This window comes from Brachyistius frenatus, unplaced genomic scaffold (assembly GCF_029030835.1).
Source record: "Brachyistius frenatus isolate BFR_SWC_R1_liver_20210118 unplaced genomic scaffold, ASM2903083v1 Contig_301, whole genome shotgun sequence".
NCBI lineage: Eukaryota > Metazoa > Chordata > Actinopteri > Embiotocidae > Brachyistius > Brachyistius frenatus.
The window spans coordinates 348387-367110 of NW_027210900.1; the positions used below are offsets into that span (position 1 = coordinate 348387).

An 18724-nucleotide genomic window follows, 5' to 3' on the forward strand; every position below is an offset into this window, starting at 1 on the left:
AAATCGTCTATAAACTACACGGTAGCCTCGGTTTGGAAATATGTCCGCGCGACCACTCAACGAAAACAAACGCTCGCGTTTGTCGCGGTGCATGCTGGGAGATACAGTTTGTGCCACATATCCGTTTCTAAACGGCAACTTTGTCCAGTCAGACTGAGCCGCTAACGCGTCCAGCGGGAGGGACAGCGCTCCTCGCCTTCAGGATGTTTTTCCGGGACTCTTATTTTATGGCTGGGTGTCGTCTGGTGGAGCATAATTACAGACTTTGGATATAATTCATTTCGAGGAAACTTTGTCGGCTTTATAGCTAATGCAGAGTAGCTCGTTAAGCGAAACCGTGGCAAAGATTAGCCAACGAAGCTAACGAGCATATTCAATGAGAGGAGGAGTGAGCTGCTCTGCAGGTTATCTGCCTTCCTTCAGCTATTTGACAATGGTGTAGTTTTCTGTAACCACCTCGTGTAGGTCGGGAACTCTGCAGGGCTTTTACAAGCTGCGTGTTCTGCAGAATGGGCGTCAATAAGCATAACCTGTATCGGGGGTTGATATCAGTTGGAGGTGAAAGCCTCCATCGGTTTCTCTGAACAAGTCTCTACTATGAGGTTACCAGGACATTTTTCAGAGGAGGTGCGTTAAGCTGTTTTTCATTTGCAAAGAATGTCCGACTTGGAAAGTTCCAGTTCATATTTTGGTTTGGAGGATCCGCAGTGGCTGTGCATGGTCACACTGTTCGTCGCGTCCCTGGTGACTCTGGGAGTGTATTTCCTCCAGTATTTCCAACATGGGATCTTAGGAAAGAAGCCGAGAGCAGCTGAAGACAATGCTGCCGCTGCGGAGGAGGAGGAGGAGGAGGAAGCCGCCGCTCTGCTGGGATGGGCGCTGTCACTGAAAAGCTGGAGAAGTCAGTGGAGAGGAGCGTGGTGCAGAGCGTTGAACGACGAGGCCAGGAAGCGAGGGGTAAGTCGCATGTGTGGCAGGTGACTTCAATAAAGAAAGTACTGTTTGGCTTTTATTGTGACCGCTTTCTCCTCGTGCCCTCATAAACATAATCCATAAATCTTAGCCGCAGCTACTTGAATCAAATCTCACCAACCCACCTCTGAACCATCATCTTTTTTTTTGTTTTCTATTTCTTTGACTCATCAAGTCAGAACATAAGTAATGACGTTGCCAGTGTCACACAGCTCTGCCCAGATCATTGCTTATTTTATTGGCAACATTATTCCAGATCTGCGAGTTGTGCAATAGATGTTTGTTGCTGTTTCACAGCGTCTGTCTCCTTCCTCATCAGGGTGAGCTTCTGTTGACGTTTGAAGAGGATGGTCTTGAGGCGTCAGAGCTCACGGTCTGCCAAGTGTCCAGCTTTCAGAAGTCTGCCAGGAACAAGGTATGCTGGCAGTAAAGTAATAGTGTTATTAATACAGTTCATTTTCCTTCATCAAAAATGGCTTTGCACGATATGTTTGTGGCTGTTTGGGATTATCTATTTCTAGTGATCAGTGAGTATATTTATTCCTGGAAAATGGATTAGTTGTGCCTCTGAAAAAGTAATCTTCCTACATGGCAGTTTCACCTGTCAATTCAGTCTCTTCACTAATTCAGTGCAGAGGGAGCTTCTCCTCATTCAGGGCTGCATTACAGCCGGCAGCACACAACCCAACTTTGGTACCATCATTTCCCCATCCGTTTCAATTTGGCAAATTAATCTGCGTAATAGTTTTCCAGGACTCTACATGCTGGTTATGATAATCAAAAGGCACAATGACTCGATACTTCCGCTTATAGAGGCTATGAAACACTTGCTTGCTCCTTCTTTTCTCAGTCTGATAGATTACGGGCCGGACTGCTGGAGAATGTGTGTGAACCAAACTGCCACCGGAGGGCTTTTATTTTTCAGAGAGGTCAGATAGGGACAAATTGCTGGCCGTGTTGCTGGCCCAGTCAGCTTTGCGGTGCTCCCAATGCAAACTCAGCGCTTTTCTTTGTGATCATCATGATATGGACACAAATACCAGGTGCTCTGTTGTTGGGTGTGGGGAGTTTAATGAACAGAGGCTTATTTTAACCCACCTGCTGTGTGTGAGTGTGAGTGAGTGACTGACTGTGTGTGTGAGTGAGTGTGCGTGTGTGTGTGTGTGTGTGTGTGTGTGTGTGTGTGTGTGTGTGTGTGTGTGTGTGTGTGTGTGTGTGTGTGTGTGTGTGTGTGTGTGTGTGTGTGTGTGTGTGTGTGTGTGTGTTTAAGAAGCTTATATAGCTGTCAAGCTCAACACTAAGGAGGAGCGGGCAGACAGGAATGCACCAGCGCCTATGTTTAGTTTTCCCCTCATAGTGATCTAATGCTGAACCGGTCTCGAAGACGTTCACCCTGTTCTCAAAATCAGAAGGAATGCACTGCGGAAATGTGTTTCTAGTAAAGGACACTTAATCATTGCTAGAATTGTTAATTAAAGTAAGTGCAGTAAGAATCTGCTGATGATGCCTTTGAAAGCTAGTTCACTTTTTTCTTTCTCTTTTTTACAGTGTTTAGTGTGAAGTTCTCCAGAGGCTAATATGTCACTTTTGGATCATTTCTTTCTAAAGCCAGTGTGTAAACACACCCCTCTGGTTTTTTATTTCAATACTGTTTTGTCTACACACACAGAAACATAAATATATTACTAATGAAGCATGATACTTAGTGTTCCTCTCATATTGATTCACGTGTACAGCCTCTTTTAGTCCAGTACAAATTCTGGTTTCTCTCCCTGTTTGAGTTGCTTTCATATGACATTGTATAACTACATCTCAGCAGCATGGTAATGCTATCAATAGCTTAGCTTTTTATTTCTCAGCAGGTTTAGGTGACACTAATGCCTTCTCCGTCTTCCCCACAGGATGCTTGCTGCAGTGTGGTTGGGGAGAAGCTTCAGTTCTCTCTCGGTGTTGGATTGACAGATATGGCTACAGCAGATCCTTGTAAATACACAATGTGTATCGCTCCACTGGAGATGAAGGTAAATTCTCCTTGTGTTCTAAGTCGTGGATTTCATCGAAATGCAGTCAATTCATTTTCTTTTTTATATATCCCTTTGACAGTAAGGCCTCTGAAAACGGATATATGTCCTTTGGAAGTCATCGTGGTTTGGTTTAATAGGAGATTTTATTGAACATGATGTGCTGCCAGAGCTGGCTCACTGCTGGCCGCATTATTAGATAAAATGGTTGAGGTATCTTTCTGTGCTTGGCAAATGTCCCAAAGGCCTCATTAACACCCCTGTCAGCCCCATTTGCAGTAGGGCTACATTCACATTTGTCAGGGATCCATACAGGAATGATGAAACTCTCAAGTTATGACACTAATGACTCATTTACCTGAGAAGTACAGTCATTCATTATGCCCAAAACTGACAGGGCTTATCTCTTAAAATGAATAGTCCTATGGGTCATCCACTGTCTTTTCTAACCCTCACCCTTCCTGTTTAGACTTGTAGTGTTGAAATAAAGTGGAGCCCCAGCTCATGTGTTAGGATATGTAACAGTACTGTACATTACGCTGTGGTAAGCTTTTATCCTCTTCTCAGATTCAGTTTGAAATCTTCAGCAATATATGGATTCAAGTGGCTGTATAAGTTAACCCAATTGTGTGAAGGCTATTTTTAAACCAATAAGATGCTTGTCACCCCCCAGAGCTCATTGTGCCATAAGTACAACCTGAGTGAGAGGCTAGAAAGCTAAAGTCAGGATTAGAGTCGTGCGTTTTTGTTTTGGTTGTGGATCCGTTGTTGTTGCAGCGACATAAAGGAAGCCTCGTCCCTTTTCCCCTCTCACTGTTTCGGCTTCGTCTGGAAAAGTCAGAAAGCCCTTTCAAATGTTTCCATCCATCCACTGGAACATGTGTCAGCTTTTGACTGAGATCCAAGCTAGAAAACTCGCGGCTCGTCGTGGAATGAGTGCTGGGATATGTGGAACAGAAGCCCCCGGGGCATGTAGAGTATATGGACACAATAATACAGCCAGTACACCGAGGTGTGCTGCTGGCTGTGATTTGTCTTTTAACACACTACAGGTACCACATGACCTGTTGCATGTGACATGCATCATCCAAATGATGCGTTCGTCTTTGAAATGCAAAAACAACATTTGCATACGTGTTGTGACTCCACTTCTGAGTCAGGTGGTTGGAGCCATCAACCATTAACAAGGCCAATTAATAAATGAAGGCAACAACCATCCACCTGGTAGACAGTTTCTGTTGTTCAGTTTATGGAAGGTAGTTTCATTTGTATTACTAGAACGTAGTGTTCCAGTTTAAATGGGTAGGCCTTCTGTATGATCTTGAATCAATCTCAGCATTCCCGGTTCTATCTGATGAGGCCTTTGTTTGGCATCAGAGGCGCCTGTTCAGTCTTACGTTGGAATCCAGGCCTGCTGGGGCAGGATGGCCCGGTCTGATCTCTTTTCTCCTTCTTCTTTCACTTTATTCTCGTAGCGTTCACCTTGCTGACTTTCCCTAAGAATCAGTTTTCCTGTGCGTCAGGTTGATGAAAGAGAAATTTCATAAAGGTTTTGCAGAATGGATGGTGCCATCACTGTTAGTGTAGGTAATAATATCTAACATCCTAACCAGCTGAAAACATCAATAACCATCTCCTGTCAACACTCATTCCAAATGATCTCCAATCAGACTGTAGACACAAATCCCACTGCAAATTAAAATCTCTTCTACAGATTGCAGTTTGGAATAAATTGACAGAATGATGTATTCAAGTGTCTCAAGTTCTATCAGGCGTGATAAGATCACTCGCTGCTTTTGAAGTGAGTCAACAAATGTAAAAGAACAAATGCGCTCGTATGCTTAATGTTTTATGTTATTAAAAGTGTTGCCCAGGTGGATATTTAAAACTTAATAGTTGGGTAATTGTCCATCAGAATCATCAATCAACAACAGTCTGTTATGAATGTTCAGGTGAGGAAACAAAATCCTCAAAAATCTTTTGATTATATTCCCACACACACACCTGAGTCGCTGTATGTTTGGGTTGTTGCTTCAGAACTTGTGTTATTTTATCTTCAATTGACCATCAGTGTAACTGCACAAAAATAAGGCATCATGAATTTTCTCTTCCTCAGCTTCATCTACACATGCAACAAGCTGAAGATGAGGTCAAGGTGAGCTGGGAAGTTTCTGACCTGAAGACGGGGGAGCTGCAGGTGACGCCCACTTTCACCCAGGTAAGACAACGCTGTGTAACACACTAACGTATGGAGAAATGTTTCACTGTACAGAAACAAGAAGAAATAGACTCTTGAAACTGTGTTTTAATACATCAAATGTGAGTCTTTGATAATCTGAGTTCATATGAATTGGTTTCTTTTGATTTTCATGGCGGATAGTCACGTAAATGTGGCGTTAGTAGTTTCATAAAGAAATATTAACAGGAGTCATTGTGGTCAAACACTTTGTGGGTTGTTAAATGTAAAACAAATCTCTTTGGATCAGAACAGTTCACAAAGAACATATTAAATTAGTGAAACCGTCAAAGTGAGGTAGATCTCATTTTGGTTTTTTTATTCTCCAGAAAAGGAGATTCTGTTCTCCAGTTTGACACAATAAATGTTTGTGCATGTCTGATGGCATCATGTCTCTCCATCAGGACAATGTCAACACTTCCAGTGTAGTGGTCATAAGGGAGCAGCTGAAACAGCTGTTGTGCGTGACGCGTCCCTCTGTGCTGCTGAGCTGCAGGCCTGCTGAGGCCTCAGAGATGAAGGTGAGTCACGCCTTGTGCAAAACTGTCCTTCTCGTTCAGCCTGCTGCAATTTGTCAAATCAGACTTCAATGCGCACTTCTTCTTTTTTTTTTTTTTTATCAAAGCCACAGAAGGACAGAAGAATACGTTCAATGCAAATTATGAACAAGAGACACTTCTGTCAGCAGGGTTGTTGTCCTCTAATATCATTCATTTATTATGAATACACCTTTAAATGTATAAATCTATTAGTTTTTACCTCAACCAAGGAGGTTGTGTTTCTGTGCAGCTTGTTTCTTCATTTGTGTGTCTGTGAGCACAATGACAGAAAAACGACCCACTCCATTTTCATGAAACCTGGTGGAAAGGTGTCGCAGGGGCCAAAGAAGAACCCATTATATTTTGGAATAGATCAGATTAACGGGTTTGATTCACAAATTATTTTTAATTCTCATTAACACTGTGAGATGGTGCATTTGGTTGCAAAGTTCAATTGTGACCGAACACAAAAAACTGTATAAATGTAATGGGCTCTGTTTTAACAGTATAAGCAAATGCTGTGAAGCACAAGGAGCTTTCTAGGTTTATCCAAAATCCACTTTTTTCTCACTTTACGGTCAACGATCTGAGTTCAAAGTAAAGTGCATTGTTCAATGGGGATTTGCTTAATTAGTCGTAGGTACATTTTGGGCATAAAAGATAATAAACCAGAGTGTTGTCTCCCGTTCCCTTTAAGAGCCAGGGGTGCTTGCACCTCAGCAGATTTATATTATAACGGCAGATGTGACAAGTAGTAGGAAAGACCAGTTCTCTGCAGAGGAAACTGATCTGCTCATGCACAAATTAACGTACACAATAATAATAACTTGCATTATAATCATTTTATTCTTTTTCCTTTGATTGTGCACTGCTGCAGTTCCAATGCGTGTAACAAGCAGAGTGGAGACGTAGTGCACCTGTTTATGTAGGTGTAATATTACTGTCAATCAATGGGCCCTTCATTGAGTCATTGATTTAAGATGGGTATTATTTGGTCTGTCATTTCATTTTGTCAGGAATGAGTTCAATTGTAACATCGCCACAGGCCTTGCATGTCATAGAAGACTGTTTGCCTCGGCCGAGGTCGGCGCTCTTGGAGTGGCCCTCTAGTTTACCTAGTGTTGTATGGTTTCTCCAATAGGAAGCCCACAACAAAGTTGCATCACCCCCAAAACCCCCCCGCGCCCACGACTGGAAGCTGCTAGTGAAAAACATCCGGGTCACACTCAATCAGGAGGAAGATGCTGCAGGTTGGTTGCTCGTCTGATTTATTACACATTCTGATGAAATCACTGTCGCTGTGTTTTTATTCTTCTTTATGAGCCTTCCGTCCTTCACAAACCAGCGAACCTACATCACGGAGCCATGAATCTAGTTCACTGTAACCTTTTCAAAGAAGTGCCAACATTTTACAGCCACCTCCGTAGAAGATGGGATGTATTAGATAAGCTTTTCGTCTTTCAAAAAACACTTCAGTCAAAGTATAAAGTCTGAAGCAAAAGAACAGATCCTCTGATTGGATGGTGGTGTCCCTCAGTATTAGCCTCACCAGCAGCAGCGTCAGTAAAGCCGGTATTAATTTACTGATTGAAGAATAAATAGCTGCATATAAACTCCATCCATCAACCTCTTTCTAACAAATCATGTTAACTGGAGGTCCGGCAGAGTAACCCGAGCAGAAACACAAGCATCAGCACACATCAGACACAAAGAAACCTTCACCTACATTGTTGAATTCATATTTTTATGAAGAGATTTATTTAACCACATTTATTCCAAAGGTGAAATATTGTGTCATCGAAGTCTTAGAATATATATTGGCTTGTTCCATGAGGTTACAAACTGCCTGATCATTTCTTACCTGGGCTCAGAGACTTCCCAAAGTCTCTGCAACGTCTTGTTTACAACTTTACAGTGACAACATGAAGTCATGATGCTCAGCCAAGAAAAAAAATCAAGCCATAACCCTCCATAAACCTACAATGTGTTGTGTGTACATATTGGTTTGGTGTTGCTCTTCTCATCGACTCTCAGTTAACAAGCATATTTCTAGTAATTGTTTAACTGCCCTCCTTTTTAGTTGCACTACAAATTTAAGATGTAAAGAAAAAGGTTTTACTTTGCCATCACAGACTGTGCATCCTGAGGAGATTTTTTTGGTGAACTGTTGGTTAAAGCTAAACAATGTTGGCAGTATATTAATAACACACACCCAGCGTGGTGGTGCAGACCTGCACATAGTGTTAGTAAGATTCACTTACTGAGCGTGTTGTCAGCCATTAAAGAAAGTAGATATTCTGAGTCGTCGAGAGGTTTTAAAATGATTGTCCACTGATGAAGTCTTGGATCGTAACATCAGCCATAGCAGTTGTGTTTTGGTAGTTCTGGTGATGAGTCATTCTCTAATTGTGAGTCAGCTGTTTTCGGGACTCCAGACATCCTCTTAAGTGCTCTGATCACCTTTAAATATAGCGGAGGGGACACACGGACACGGCATTCAGCACTTCACTATATATATTTTTCCGTCCTTTAAGTGAGGAACAGTTGACAGTTTAGTTTGTGAGACTAAAAGAAATCCCGAGCAGCTGCTGTGGATCTTCTGTCTGTAGGGCTTCTTGTCTGGCTCGTGGCTCCTGAAGTTCAATTTACTGTATGTGCTCCACAGAAAAGGCTGATGAAGAACTCTCAACCAACACCGTGTCCTCTAACCTCTGCATAATTCATCATACATACAACGTACATTAACCGCCCTTTGTCAATTAGAGTGAAAGAATATTCACTCAGCTCTTGGATCACCTGATTTGTGTGTTGTTGTTGTTGTTGTTGTGGTGGTGATGCTGACGAAGATGTTTACTGCTGTGTGTTTGTAGGCAGCGTGAATCCTCTGTGTGTCCTGCAGTTGGATGATCCTCCACAGAGGTTCAACACGTCTGTTTTGAAGAACACAGCCAGTCTTGCCTGGGACCAGCCCTTTATCTTGTAAGTTCGACAGCAGATAACATTATTAATTAATTAAATTACATTTGTTTGTTTGTTTGTTTTTTTAACCCCACAGTGCACACTAAACTCTTTTATTTTTCTGTCTCACCAGTGAATTGAATGGACGATCAAAAGAGCTCAATGTTCAGTTGATGAATGATGGACAAGCTCAAGAGAGTAAGTAGAACTCAGGATGTTACTGGTATATATTTGTTTTGATGTATTTGTTAATGAATGAGTGATTTTGTTTGTGAGCTCTGGCTGTCACATGTTTTGATACTAAATTATGTGGGTTTTTTTCTTTCTCAGACTCCTTACTCGGTCAGGTGTCTGTGCCTTTCGATCTCGTGAAGAAGGAACCCAAAGGACAGCAAACATTTGCACTCAAGGCCAAAGACACAGTGACTGGATCTCTTACTACTGACGTGAGACCATCATCCCAGTTAACACGGGATCTCCTCACGTGTTTGCCTTCAACATAAACAGATTTAGTGGACTTCTTATCATGTATTTGTTTTTTTAGTTTTTTTATTATTGACACGAAATTGGAGTGTTAACTTGAATTGTGTGTTTCAGTTTACCTACCTGGAGCCCAGTGAGGTGAGGTCCTGGCACCCTCCCACCCCAGCCTCCAATAAGAGGGTGGAGATGGACCGGACAGTCATGCCCTGCGGCACGGTGGTCACCACCATCACCGCGGTGAAAAGCAAGCCGGGTCGACCGCTCCCACTCAACTTGGGTACGCCACTGGAAACCGTCAGACTGTACAGGGTGCCGAGGATGAGTTGTACTCCGAGAAAGGCATTTGTTGCACAACTGATATGTAGAAGAGACTTAGAGGCACACCAAGAGTTGTACTGATTCTAATACTGCTGTTGTAACAGCTGCAAATCAAAACTGCTCACAGAGAGATTGTTTTGAAATGAATGAATGGTTCCTGTTTTTAAAAACAAAAGTAAAGATTGAAATTCAGTTTGCAAGCCAGAGTTCTTTGGTCTGTTCTAGAGCCACTGACCAAAAGTATGCTGATCCTTAGTCACTAAAAATATCTGCACCATTATTTTTAATTGATTCATAAATTAAATTTGGCCAAAGTCTCTGCCGGCAAAGAGCTGTAAATAGCGGAGCTGGTTTTTTTAGCGGTCTTACTGTTTTGCAATAAGATCCTGCTAAACCTGATTGACGACAAGTCATTCTCACTACAACGCAGTGTCAGTAGGAGAGCAGACCGAACATCTGGAACAGCAAAACACTGAAAACAAAGCAGAGTAATTACAGGTTCCTGTGAATTGTACCTAAAACTGTACTTTTCTATTAACAGCTCAAAAACACTGAGACCAGTTTGACCCTAAGTCTGAAGATGAAAACATGTGACATTTCTAATTCAATTCAATTTTATTTATATAGCGTCAAATCACAACATAGGTTATTTCATGGCACTTAACACATTAAAGTCCTTACAGCAAGACTTTACAATATTATACAGAGAAACCCAACAATTCAACAATTCCCACATAAGTTAGGAGGGAAACAACTCCTCTTTAAGGGAGAAAAACCTCTAACAGAGGGAAGGAAAAACTCCCTCTTAACAGGAAGAAACCTCCGACAGAACCAGGCTCAGAGGAGGGCGGCCATCTGCCTTGACTGGTTGGGGTGAGAGGAGAGCAGAGAGAGAAAAGGACAGCATAGAGATAGAAGAGAAGAACTGTTGGTGGAGACGACAAGCACAGAGCAGAGACATGCAGCTCCATGACGGGACATCTGCAAAAGAAAGATGAGAAACTACGCGAGCGAGGGAACTGAATGGAGACAACAGATAATAAGAAGAAACTATGGGAGAGAAAAAGATGGTGAGGTATGAGTCAGTTAAAGAGTAGGAGGAAAGAAAAGAAGCTCAGCATGTAACGAGGTCCCCCAGCAGCCTCGGCCTATAACAGCATAACTAAGGGTTGGTTCAGGTCCACCTGAGCCAGCCCTAACTATAGGCTTTATCAAAAAGGAGCGTTTTGAGTCTAATCTTAAAGCTAGAAGGGTTTCTGCCCCTCGAACACAAACTGGGAGCTGGTTCCACAGGAGAGAAGCCTGAAAACTGAAGCTCTGCCTCCCATTCTACTTCTGTAAACTCCAGGAACCACAAGTAGACCAGCGTACTGAGAGAAGTGCTCTGCTAGGATTATATGGTTCCATAAGATCTCTGAGATATGATGAGCCTGGTCATCTAGAGCTTTGTAAGTCATCAAGAGAATTTTAAATTCTATTCTTGATTTAACAGGAAGCCAGTGAAGAGAAGCTAAAACTGGAGAAATATGATCTCTCTCGCTAAATCCCGTCAGTACTCTTGCTGCAGCATTTTGGATCAACTGCAAGGTTTTTAATTAGTAATTTGGACATCCTAACAACAAGGAATTACAATAATCTAGCCTAGAAGTAACAAATACATGAATGAGTTTTTCTGCATCACGCTGAGGAAGGATTTTCCTGATTTTATTAATATTACGTAGATGAAAGAAGGCAGTTCTGGAGATTTCCTTTATATGCTGTCTAAAGGACAAGTCCTCATCAAATATGACTCCAAGGTTCCTCACAGTGGTGCTGGAGGCCAAGACAAGACTTAGATTAACTAAGTGATTACAGAAAGAGTTTCTGAGGTGTTTAGGACCAAGTACAATAACTTCCGTTTTGTCTGAATTTAGAAGCAGGAAGTTTTTGGTCATCCAGGCCTTTATGTCTTTTAGATATTTTACTAACTGATTAGTTTCATCTGGTTTTATAGAAAGAATTAGCTGAGTGTCATCTGCATAACAATGGAAGTTTATGCAGTGCTTCCTGATGACATCTCCTAATGGCAGCATGTACAAAGTAAAAAGTATTGGGCCTAACACTGAGCCTTGTGGAACTCCATAATTAACTCTTGTTTGTCTGGAAGATTCATTGTTGACATGGACAAACTGAAATATATCTGATAAGTAGGATTTGAACCAGTCTAATGCAGTGCCTTTAATCCTCGTAACGTCTTCTAATCTCTGCAATAAGATCGTATGATCAATCAAAAGCAGCACTGAGGTCCAGAAGAACAAGTACAGTCACGAGTCCATTATCTGAGGCTAATAAAAGGTCATTAGTAACTTTCACCAGAGCTGTTTCTGTGCTATGATGAACTCTAAAGCCTGACTGAAAATCTTCAAACAGATCATTCCTTTGTAAATGATCACAAAGTTGATTTGCAACAACTTTTTCAAGGATTTTAGAAATAAACGTCAGGTTGGAAATTGGTCTGTAGTTTCCTAAAACAGCTGGATCAAGAGTCGGCTTTTTAAGTAAAGGTTTAATTACAGCCACTTTAAAAGCCTGCGGTACATAGCCGGTTACAATAGATAGGCTGATCTGATCTAATATGGAAGTATTAATTAAAGGGAAGACTTCCTTAAAAGGTTTAGCTGGGATGAGATCTAACAGACAGCTAGAGGATCCAGATGAAGAAATAATTCTAGTTAACTCAGAGAGCTCAACAGGAGAGACATTTTCCAAGTTTACATCTGGTCCTACAGTTGCTTCCAGGGCTGCTGTGCTTAGCAACACATCAGTGACTGTGGCAGGAAGGGTCGGCCCGATTCTCTCCCTAATAATGAGAATTTTATTGATAAAGAAGTTGATGAAGTCATTACTGCTGAGAGCTGAAGGAATAGAGGGCTCAACAGAACTGTGACTCTTTGTCAGCCTGCTACAGTGCTGAAAAGAAACCTGGGGTTGTTCTTGTTTTCCTCTATTAATGATGAATAGTATAAAGTCCTGGCCTTACGAAGAGCTTTCTTATATAACATTAGACTATCTTTTCCAGGCCAGGTGAAATTCCTCTAAATTAGTGGAACGCCATTTCCTTTCCAGCTTTCTAGTCGCTGCCTAGCAGAGCGTAGTTCTGAGTTGTACCATGGTTGTACCATGAATGTGATGTGCACATATGTGCCAAGATGAGCTCTGCGTTGATGATTTCTAAAACCAAATAGAAGAGCCTAGTTTGTGCCTCCCATGCAGTGACATCAGATACGACAGATAAGAAAGCTGTATTAGGAATACAGTCACAAGTTGGAGTTGGGCGACACTTCATTTTTGAACACTTCGTACAGTTTCATTGTGTGCTACAGACAGAATATTTTTTCATCCAGATGTTCAGGCGAGTATTTGAGGACTTGAAGGTGAAGTGTTGTTAAAGGAGTATTGTGTAGGATTTAGTGCCATCTAGCAGTGGGGTTGCAAATTGCAATCAACTGATCACCTCCCGCTTCACCGTCCTCTTTCAAAGGTGGAAGAGAATTTATGGCGGCTATGAAAGTCGTGAAAAACTCGACACGCCCTCTTTGCAGTCAGCGTCTAGTTTGTCCCTTCACACTCCCTGGAGGACGACTTATTCCCTCTGTAGATATGAAGGGCTCATTATACGATAATGTCTGCTGTAAGTGTGATATACCCAGCTAGGGTTAAGTTTGCACATCTTTATCAAACAATAGCAGATAGACATTTTGGATGCCAACAGAAAGATCCCAACTCTCCACAGTCTCTTTCCCAATGCACCGTATCACAGAAATGAATATTCGGAACTTCCGTAACATGTCCTTGAAGTGATGGGAGAGTTTTGTTTTCCCTCAGATCCCGCCCAGAAGGTGGTGGTCAGCAAGCCCAAGCTGGTGGAGCGTCGTGTTTCCGAGCAGGTGTCCATGCTGGGGGGCACAGTCAGCAAGGCCTTGTCCTCCTCCGACACCGAGCTGTTGATGCTCAATGGAACCGACCCGGTGGCCGAAGCAGCCATCAGACAACTCCACCAGTCTGCCAAGCAGAAGCTCAAGTCCCCGGTGAAGAAGAGCACCATCATCATCTCAGGCATCGCCAAAGTAAGGATGAACTATACGAGGGGAACTGGTGAACTTTACCGTTTCACATCAGTTGCTGTCGCACTTCTTTAATATAAATGGCTGTAAAGGAGTTGGGAAAGCCTGGAAGCTCAGGTGAGGACAGTCGCTCATATTTGCTGCTCAAGAAGTTAGTTTCCTCCAAAAGGTTTGGTGCTCCTGTGGTTTATCACGACGAGGAGAGCTGTAGATTTCAGACGTAAGTCCAGGAAGAGACTCCACATCTTGTTGGAGTACCCTGCATGTGTCTGTCATTAAAACTTGGCCATCCAGTGGGAAAAAAAACAGTTTCCATCATCACACTGTCAAAGAAAATATGGTTTCGGTAGAAATCGATTTTTAAAAGGGGAATGTGCTTTGTTTTCCAGACGCCTTTGTCTCAGGATGACGAGCTGGCTCTGATGGCGGGCTACGCTGCAGCGATGGATGCCTCCATGTCAGAGGGCAGCTCTACTCAGGATGTGACCACAGCGATCGCGTCGGGGATCAGTAGTCCTCCAGACGAGTCTGAGCCCCAGGAAGGCCCCAGTGGAATTGGCCGGCCTCCAGAGAACTGGGAGAGCCACACCGGAGAGAAACTGGACCACAGCTCGCTTTCCATGTGTGTGTCGGAGGCGAGCTGCAAGAAGAGCCGAGGTGAGAGGTCACTGATGGGAGGGGGGGGGCACCTCTCACACCAATGGAGTCTCTCACATTTAAAGGAGTATTGTTCTTGAATTCTTTAAGAAGGCAGAACTTGCTCAGTTTTCTCTGTCTTGCTGTGTTGACATCCATCTGATGCTCCTCAGTGACGCAGTCTGTTTTCTCTCTTCCCCTCTTCCTGTTTGAACGTTTCTGTACTCGACTATCTTCACTCCCATCTTAGAGGAGAGCACTGCTAAGCACACATTATGTCCTGATGAGTAAGTTACATCGTGAGTTACTGCTAGTGTCCTCGGTACTCTTGTATATGTAGTTTCTGATAGTAGTAGATTAGATAACATTGTTTTTCAGTCAAATTCATTCTTTAGTTCCTGTAAAATCATTTTTAGCATCCATCTTTAGACTTGAGAAGTTTTGTGAGGCTGCAAAATATAGACACTGAATATTTTGTTATATTACTACCTCCAGTATGACATGCTGCATTAGGACTGTTGATACGGACTAAAATATCACACGTGATGAAGATCTGACATCTCATACTTCAGTATCTGTAAAATCTGTTTGCTGTTCAGTGTATTGTTCAGCCTTTTTCTGTCAGTGTGTGCTACAACATATACTGATGTCCTTTTTTCTTCATTTATCATTAACTTCCATAGTCTCATACTTGACTAAACTAAGCCACAGATACTGAGGATGACACAGAAACGTCTTCCATGCTGAGTCAGAGGAATAATCTTTGCAGCCAGGTTGGACTGGAAGGCTGCTCTCCGCTGGTACAGTTTAGTGCCAAGTCAGTTTATCTATAAAGCACATCTGTGCAAAACAGAAGTGCTGCACAACGTCAAACAGATCCGACTTGAAACCGTTAATTCAACACATGCAGCAGTAAAGCAAACAAAAATTAAAAGCAATAATTATCCAAAACAACACACATAAGCAGTACTTATGAACAAAAAAGAACATTTAAATTTAAATTGGGTCTAATGTGGGGACATGCCAGTGAGAATAAATATGTTGGTTTTTTTTAACTGAGATTGAACACCGGTGTTGAAGATGATCTGAAGGAGGAGGCTGTTCCAAAGTCACTGAGGAAACCCAATCGACCTGAGGAGCCAGTCTGGATTTAGGATCTACTAAAAGCTGCTGGTTCAGTGACCTCAGCAGGCGATGAGAGGTGTTAGAGGTGCGCCAGGTCACACGGATAATACGGGGCTGCTTTACTTGAGCACTTCAACTCTTAACGAACTCTTAAAATGAATCCGTAACTGAACATGCAGCCGAAGTAACGACGCCAGGATGTTGAAATGTGCTCATGCTGACACGAACCAATCAGGAGCCACGCTGCAGCATTCTGAACCGACAGCCTACAATGTGTTCGCTGGTGATTACACACAAAGTCTGAGTGTCCCCATCCGAAGGTTGACGGAGCTCCAACGCAGAGGAAAGACTAGTACAGGAAAGAGGACAAAATACACTGTTTGTTTTTGGGGGGTTTTTCAACCCTCTATGACAGATTTTTTTTTTATTATTTTTTTTTTTGTCGTCCAACTAACACAAATGTTGTGCTGCTGCTGCTTCGGCTGTCTTCATATTGCTGCTGAAAGGAATACTACACATGCCTAAGTTTTATTTTTGTATTTATTATTTCATCATTACTTTCTCTTGAGTGGTGAAATCTTGTCTCAGGTGATGTTTTACACTATCTCCTGTCCACTCCCTTGCCACAGGCAGCTTCCTTCAGAAGAGTGCCAAGCTCTTCTTCCGGCGACGTCACCAGCGCAAAGACCCGGGGATGAGCCAGTCCCACAACGACCTGGTTTACCTGGAGTCTCCGTCCGCAGTGGAGCGGGCCAGCCGAACAGCCACGCTTAGCCGCATGCTCAACCGCAAGAGTAAGAATAAGAGCAAAGCCAACGGCTCTACCTCCATAGGGGAGCCACATGTGTGACACCTCCACTCCCCCTCGCTGCCACCTTGCCCTTCACCTCAGTCCCTCCCCACAACAACTACCATCATCACCTCCACCTCAAAGTTGCACTGGCGAACATCCCGGCTAGCCCTTCTCCCCCTCTGGTGCCCGGCCTGCATTCCGGGGCTCCTGCATTGTAAACGGGAAGATGGCGCAGATGGGAAAATATCCTCTTTTTACAGCTGGATCGCGCTCGAGTGCTTCAAATAAGAAGCCGACATTCCACCTGAAAGCAAGTGCGTGCATGTGTGGATGAAGATATCCTGTCCCGAGTTGGTGGCATTTCAGAGGAAATATTTCTGCATGTTTCTTATATTTGATTTTATGCAACATTTTGGAAAATCTTTAAGTGCTTTTGCGGCCTCGTTATGGACAGACGGGACTGTGGGCCATCACTCTTTACCTCACTGACGCTGAGGGCGAAGAGGAAACTCTCCCTGCTGTAAACCGTAGGTCTCCTACGGTGGACCAACAGGACCAAAGATGAAGAGCAGAGTGGTGTTTGTATGATTTGCACATTTTCCGTACCTTTTATTTAAAGTGCAATGATAGGAGCTACTCTGCGATCGAGACTTTTCCGTAGTTCATGGAAATAATCTTTTCACTGCACGACCGCTGCAGGTGGGAGAATAACACAACTACTTTTTGACACTAATATTATGAATTTATTTGTTAAAAGTCCTCCTAAATTTATTACAAATTAAACTAAATCATGTATGTAATGTGCACAATGAAAGCTATAAAACGTAGCAATTCAGAAAAAAAAAGTGAGCTTTATGTTTAATAAAGACGGCAAAACCTTAATGTAAGTTGTGATTGGCATGTACAGAGGTCATGTTGTCATGCGCCCACCGACCGTAAATAAGTTACCCACCATCTGAAAATAGAAGCAGAGTGATTTCTGCTTTTTGTAGTGTTTTCAGATAATATGCAACTTTCTCTCCTTTGTCTTCCTAAAAGATTCCTCCTGCACACTACTGTTACCAGCAGGACTGTTAATGTGTCAAAAGGGAAGCGAATGAAGCTTGATCCCAGGGACTGTGAGGATACACTCGGCCATACCTGTCGCATTCCTGAAACTTGTGTTTGGGTCCTGAACCACAGCTGAATGGAATGAACTCCTCCGTCTTGTCATTTCATGTTTTATTGTTTTTAAAAGATGTAGCTTTGAACACGTGAACAAAAGAAAGTGAACACATTTGAGAGCAACCAATCTTGTTGGGCTGCTGCTTCTTTTTCTTTCTGTTTTTTTTTAATCCAGCTAATGATTGTATTTTTTATTGTGAGCAGCTTCTCTCTCTCCATCATGTTAACTACTGTTTATCAAGAAGTTCTGCTCTGAGAACTGATGCAGCACTGTGACGCACACAACTAACAGATTGCCTTACAGTTATTCCGAGGAGGAATTCACGGCTTCTTCTAGACTTGCTCCTCCACTTGACGTGACTTTGGGCCCACAGGCTGCATCCACTCTCAGACTGTAGTGAGACGAGCGTACCACTGTGTTTCCTTCACCATCGGTAGTGTCTAGAATTAAGAAGCCTATGCACATAACATATCTGCTAACTGAGTGTTTACATTATTAGACTACCTTAGAATACATTTAAAAAAAAACACTTGTTCACGACAACACTCTTCTGCAGATACGGTGCTGGTGTCTTTTGTGTCTTTACGTAGCAACGCTGTGATCTGCTCTCATTCACTATCACTGACTGCAGTCTGTTTAAAAAAAAAAAGAAGGAAAAACTGCTTCATCATTCAGACAGAAACACCTTTAAACTCTTGAGTGGAGAAGGTAAATGGGTCGTTTCAATCCCACTCAGCTTCGCAGCCTTTTACAGCCTGTCAGAATCAGCTACTGTGGTGCGTTCGGCGAGCAGTAGGGCTGTGTGTGATTCATAAACTGCTTCCTGATGTTTTTGTAATCTGCATCTGCTCTGTGCACAGAAACCGGCTGACTGAACTGTCGTTGCAGAGGCATCAGTCATTCCCCTGCAGGGACTGTAACTAATATACATATCGAGTTATTTCATTTTCAGCAATAAACATTGATTGAATAACTGAGACTGCAGTGGCACTTTGAATGTTCTGGCTGCTGTGAATTCTCGGCGGTGCTTGCGTTGCTATGAAATCTACACATGTGGGTGTGCTGTTTCACTTTTTACATTTTTGAGAGGCTTTTGTACATGTAGGGGCATCAGCAGTGGATACTTACAGCACATATAGCTCCAGTTTATGCTTCTTTATACTGTTGCATCACATTCCAGAGGAAAACATTGTGGTTTTTTTACCCCACTAGATCTTATCTTGATAGCTACGAGTTATTTTTGCCGGGGGGTTTTTTTTTTTTTTTTTTTGTACAAAACAATCAGCTTCTAAATTCTCATGCATTGAGGGGAAAAAAAAAAACAATCTCATTTCAGTCTGGAAGTCAAACCTTAGTGCAAGGAATATAAAATCTG

At 42.6% G+C, this 18724-nt stretch overlaps 1 protein-coding gene across 2 annotated transcripts; it reads left to right on the forward strand.

Annotated features, from left to right (window-relative positions):
* Positions 1 to 48: 48 nt before the first annotated feature.
* LOC138635299 (C2 domain-containing protein 2) lies at positions 49 to 18328 on the forward strand. Of its 2 annotated transcripts, XM_069722712.1 has the most exons (14): positions 49 to 957; positions 1292 to 1387; positions 2874 to 2993; positions 5110 to 5211; positions 5634 to 5750; positions 6910 to 7018; positions 8639 to 8747; positions 8860 to 8924; positions 9057 to 9172; positions 9324 to 9486; positions 13392 to 13633; positions 14020 to 14287; positions 14517 to 14553; positions 16021 to 18328. In XM_069722712.1, exons 1-14 carry the CDS (start codon positions 658 to 660, stop codon positions 16163 to 16165), a joined length of 1989 nt encoding a protein of 662 aa, XP_069578813.1. In that variant the 5' UTR covers positions 49 to 657; the 3' UTR covers positions 16166 to 18328. The 2 variants fall into 2 exon arrangements, with proteins under 2 accessions (XP_069578813.1, XP_069578812.1); XM_069722711.1 differs by lacking the exon at positions 14517 to 14553.
* Positions 18329 to 18724: the final 396 nt, after the last annotated feature.

Bases quoted from the DNA above. Each gene is read 5' to 3' on its own strand.
- LOC138635299 (XM_069722711.1), top strand. From the start codon at position 658: ATGTCCGACTTGGAAAGTTCCAGTTCATATTTTGGTTTGGAGGATCCG. The intron at 5,751-6,909 runs GTGAGTCACGCC...TTTCTCCAATAG, and splicing joins CTGAGGCCTCAGAGATGAAG to GAAGCCCACAACAAAGTTGC. The intron at 13,634-14,019 runs GTAAGGATGAAC...TTTGTTTTCCAG, and splicing joins TCATCTCAGGCATCGCCAAA to ACGCCTTTGTCTCAGGATGA.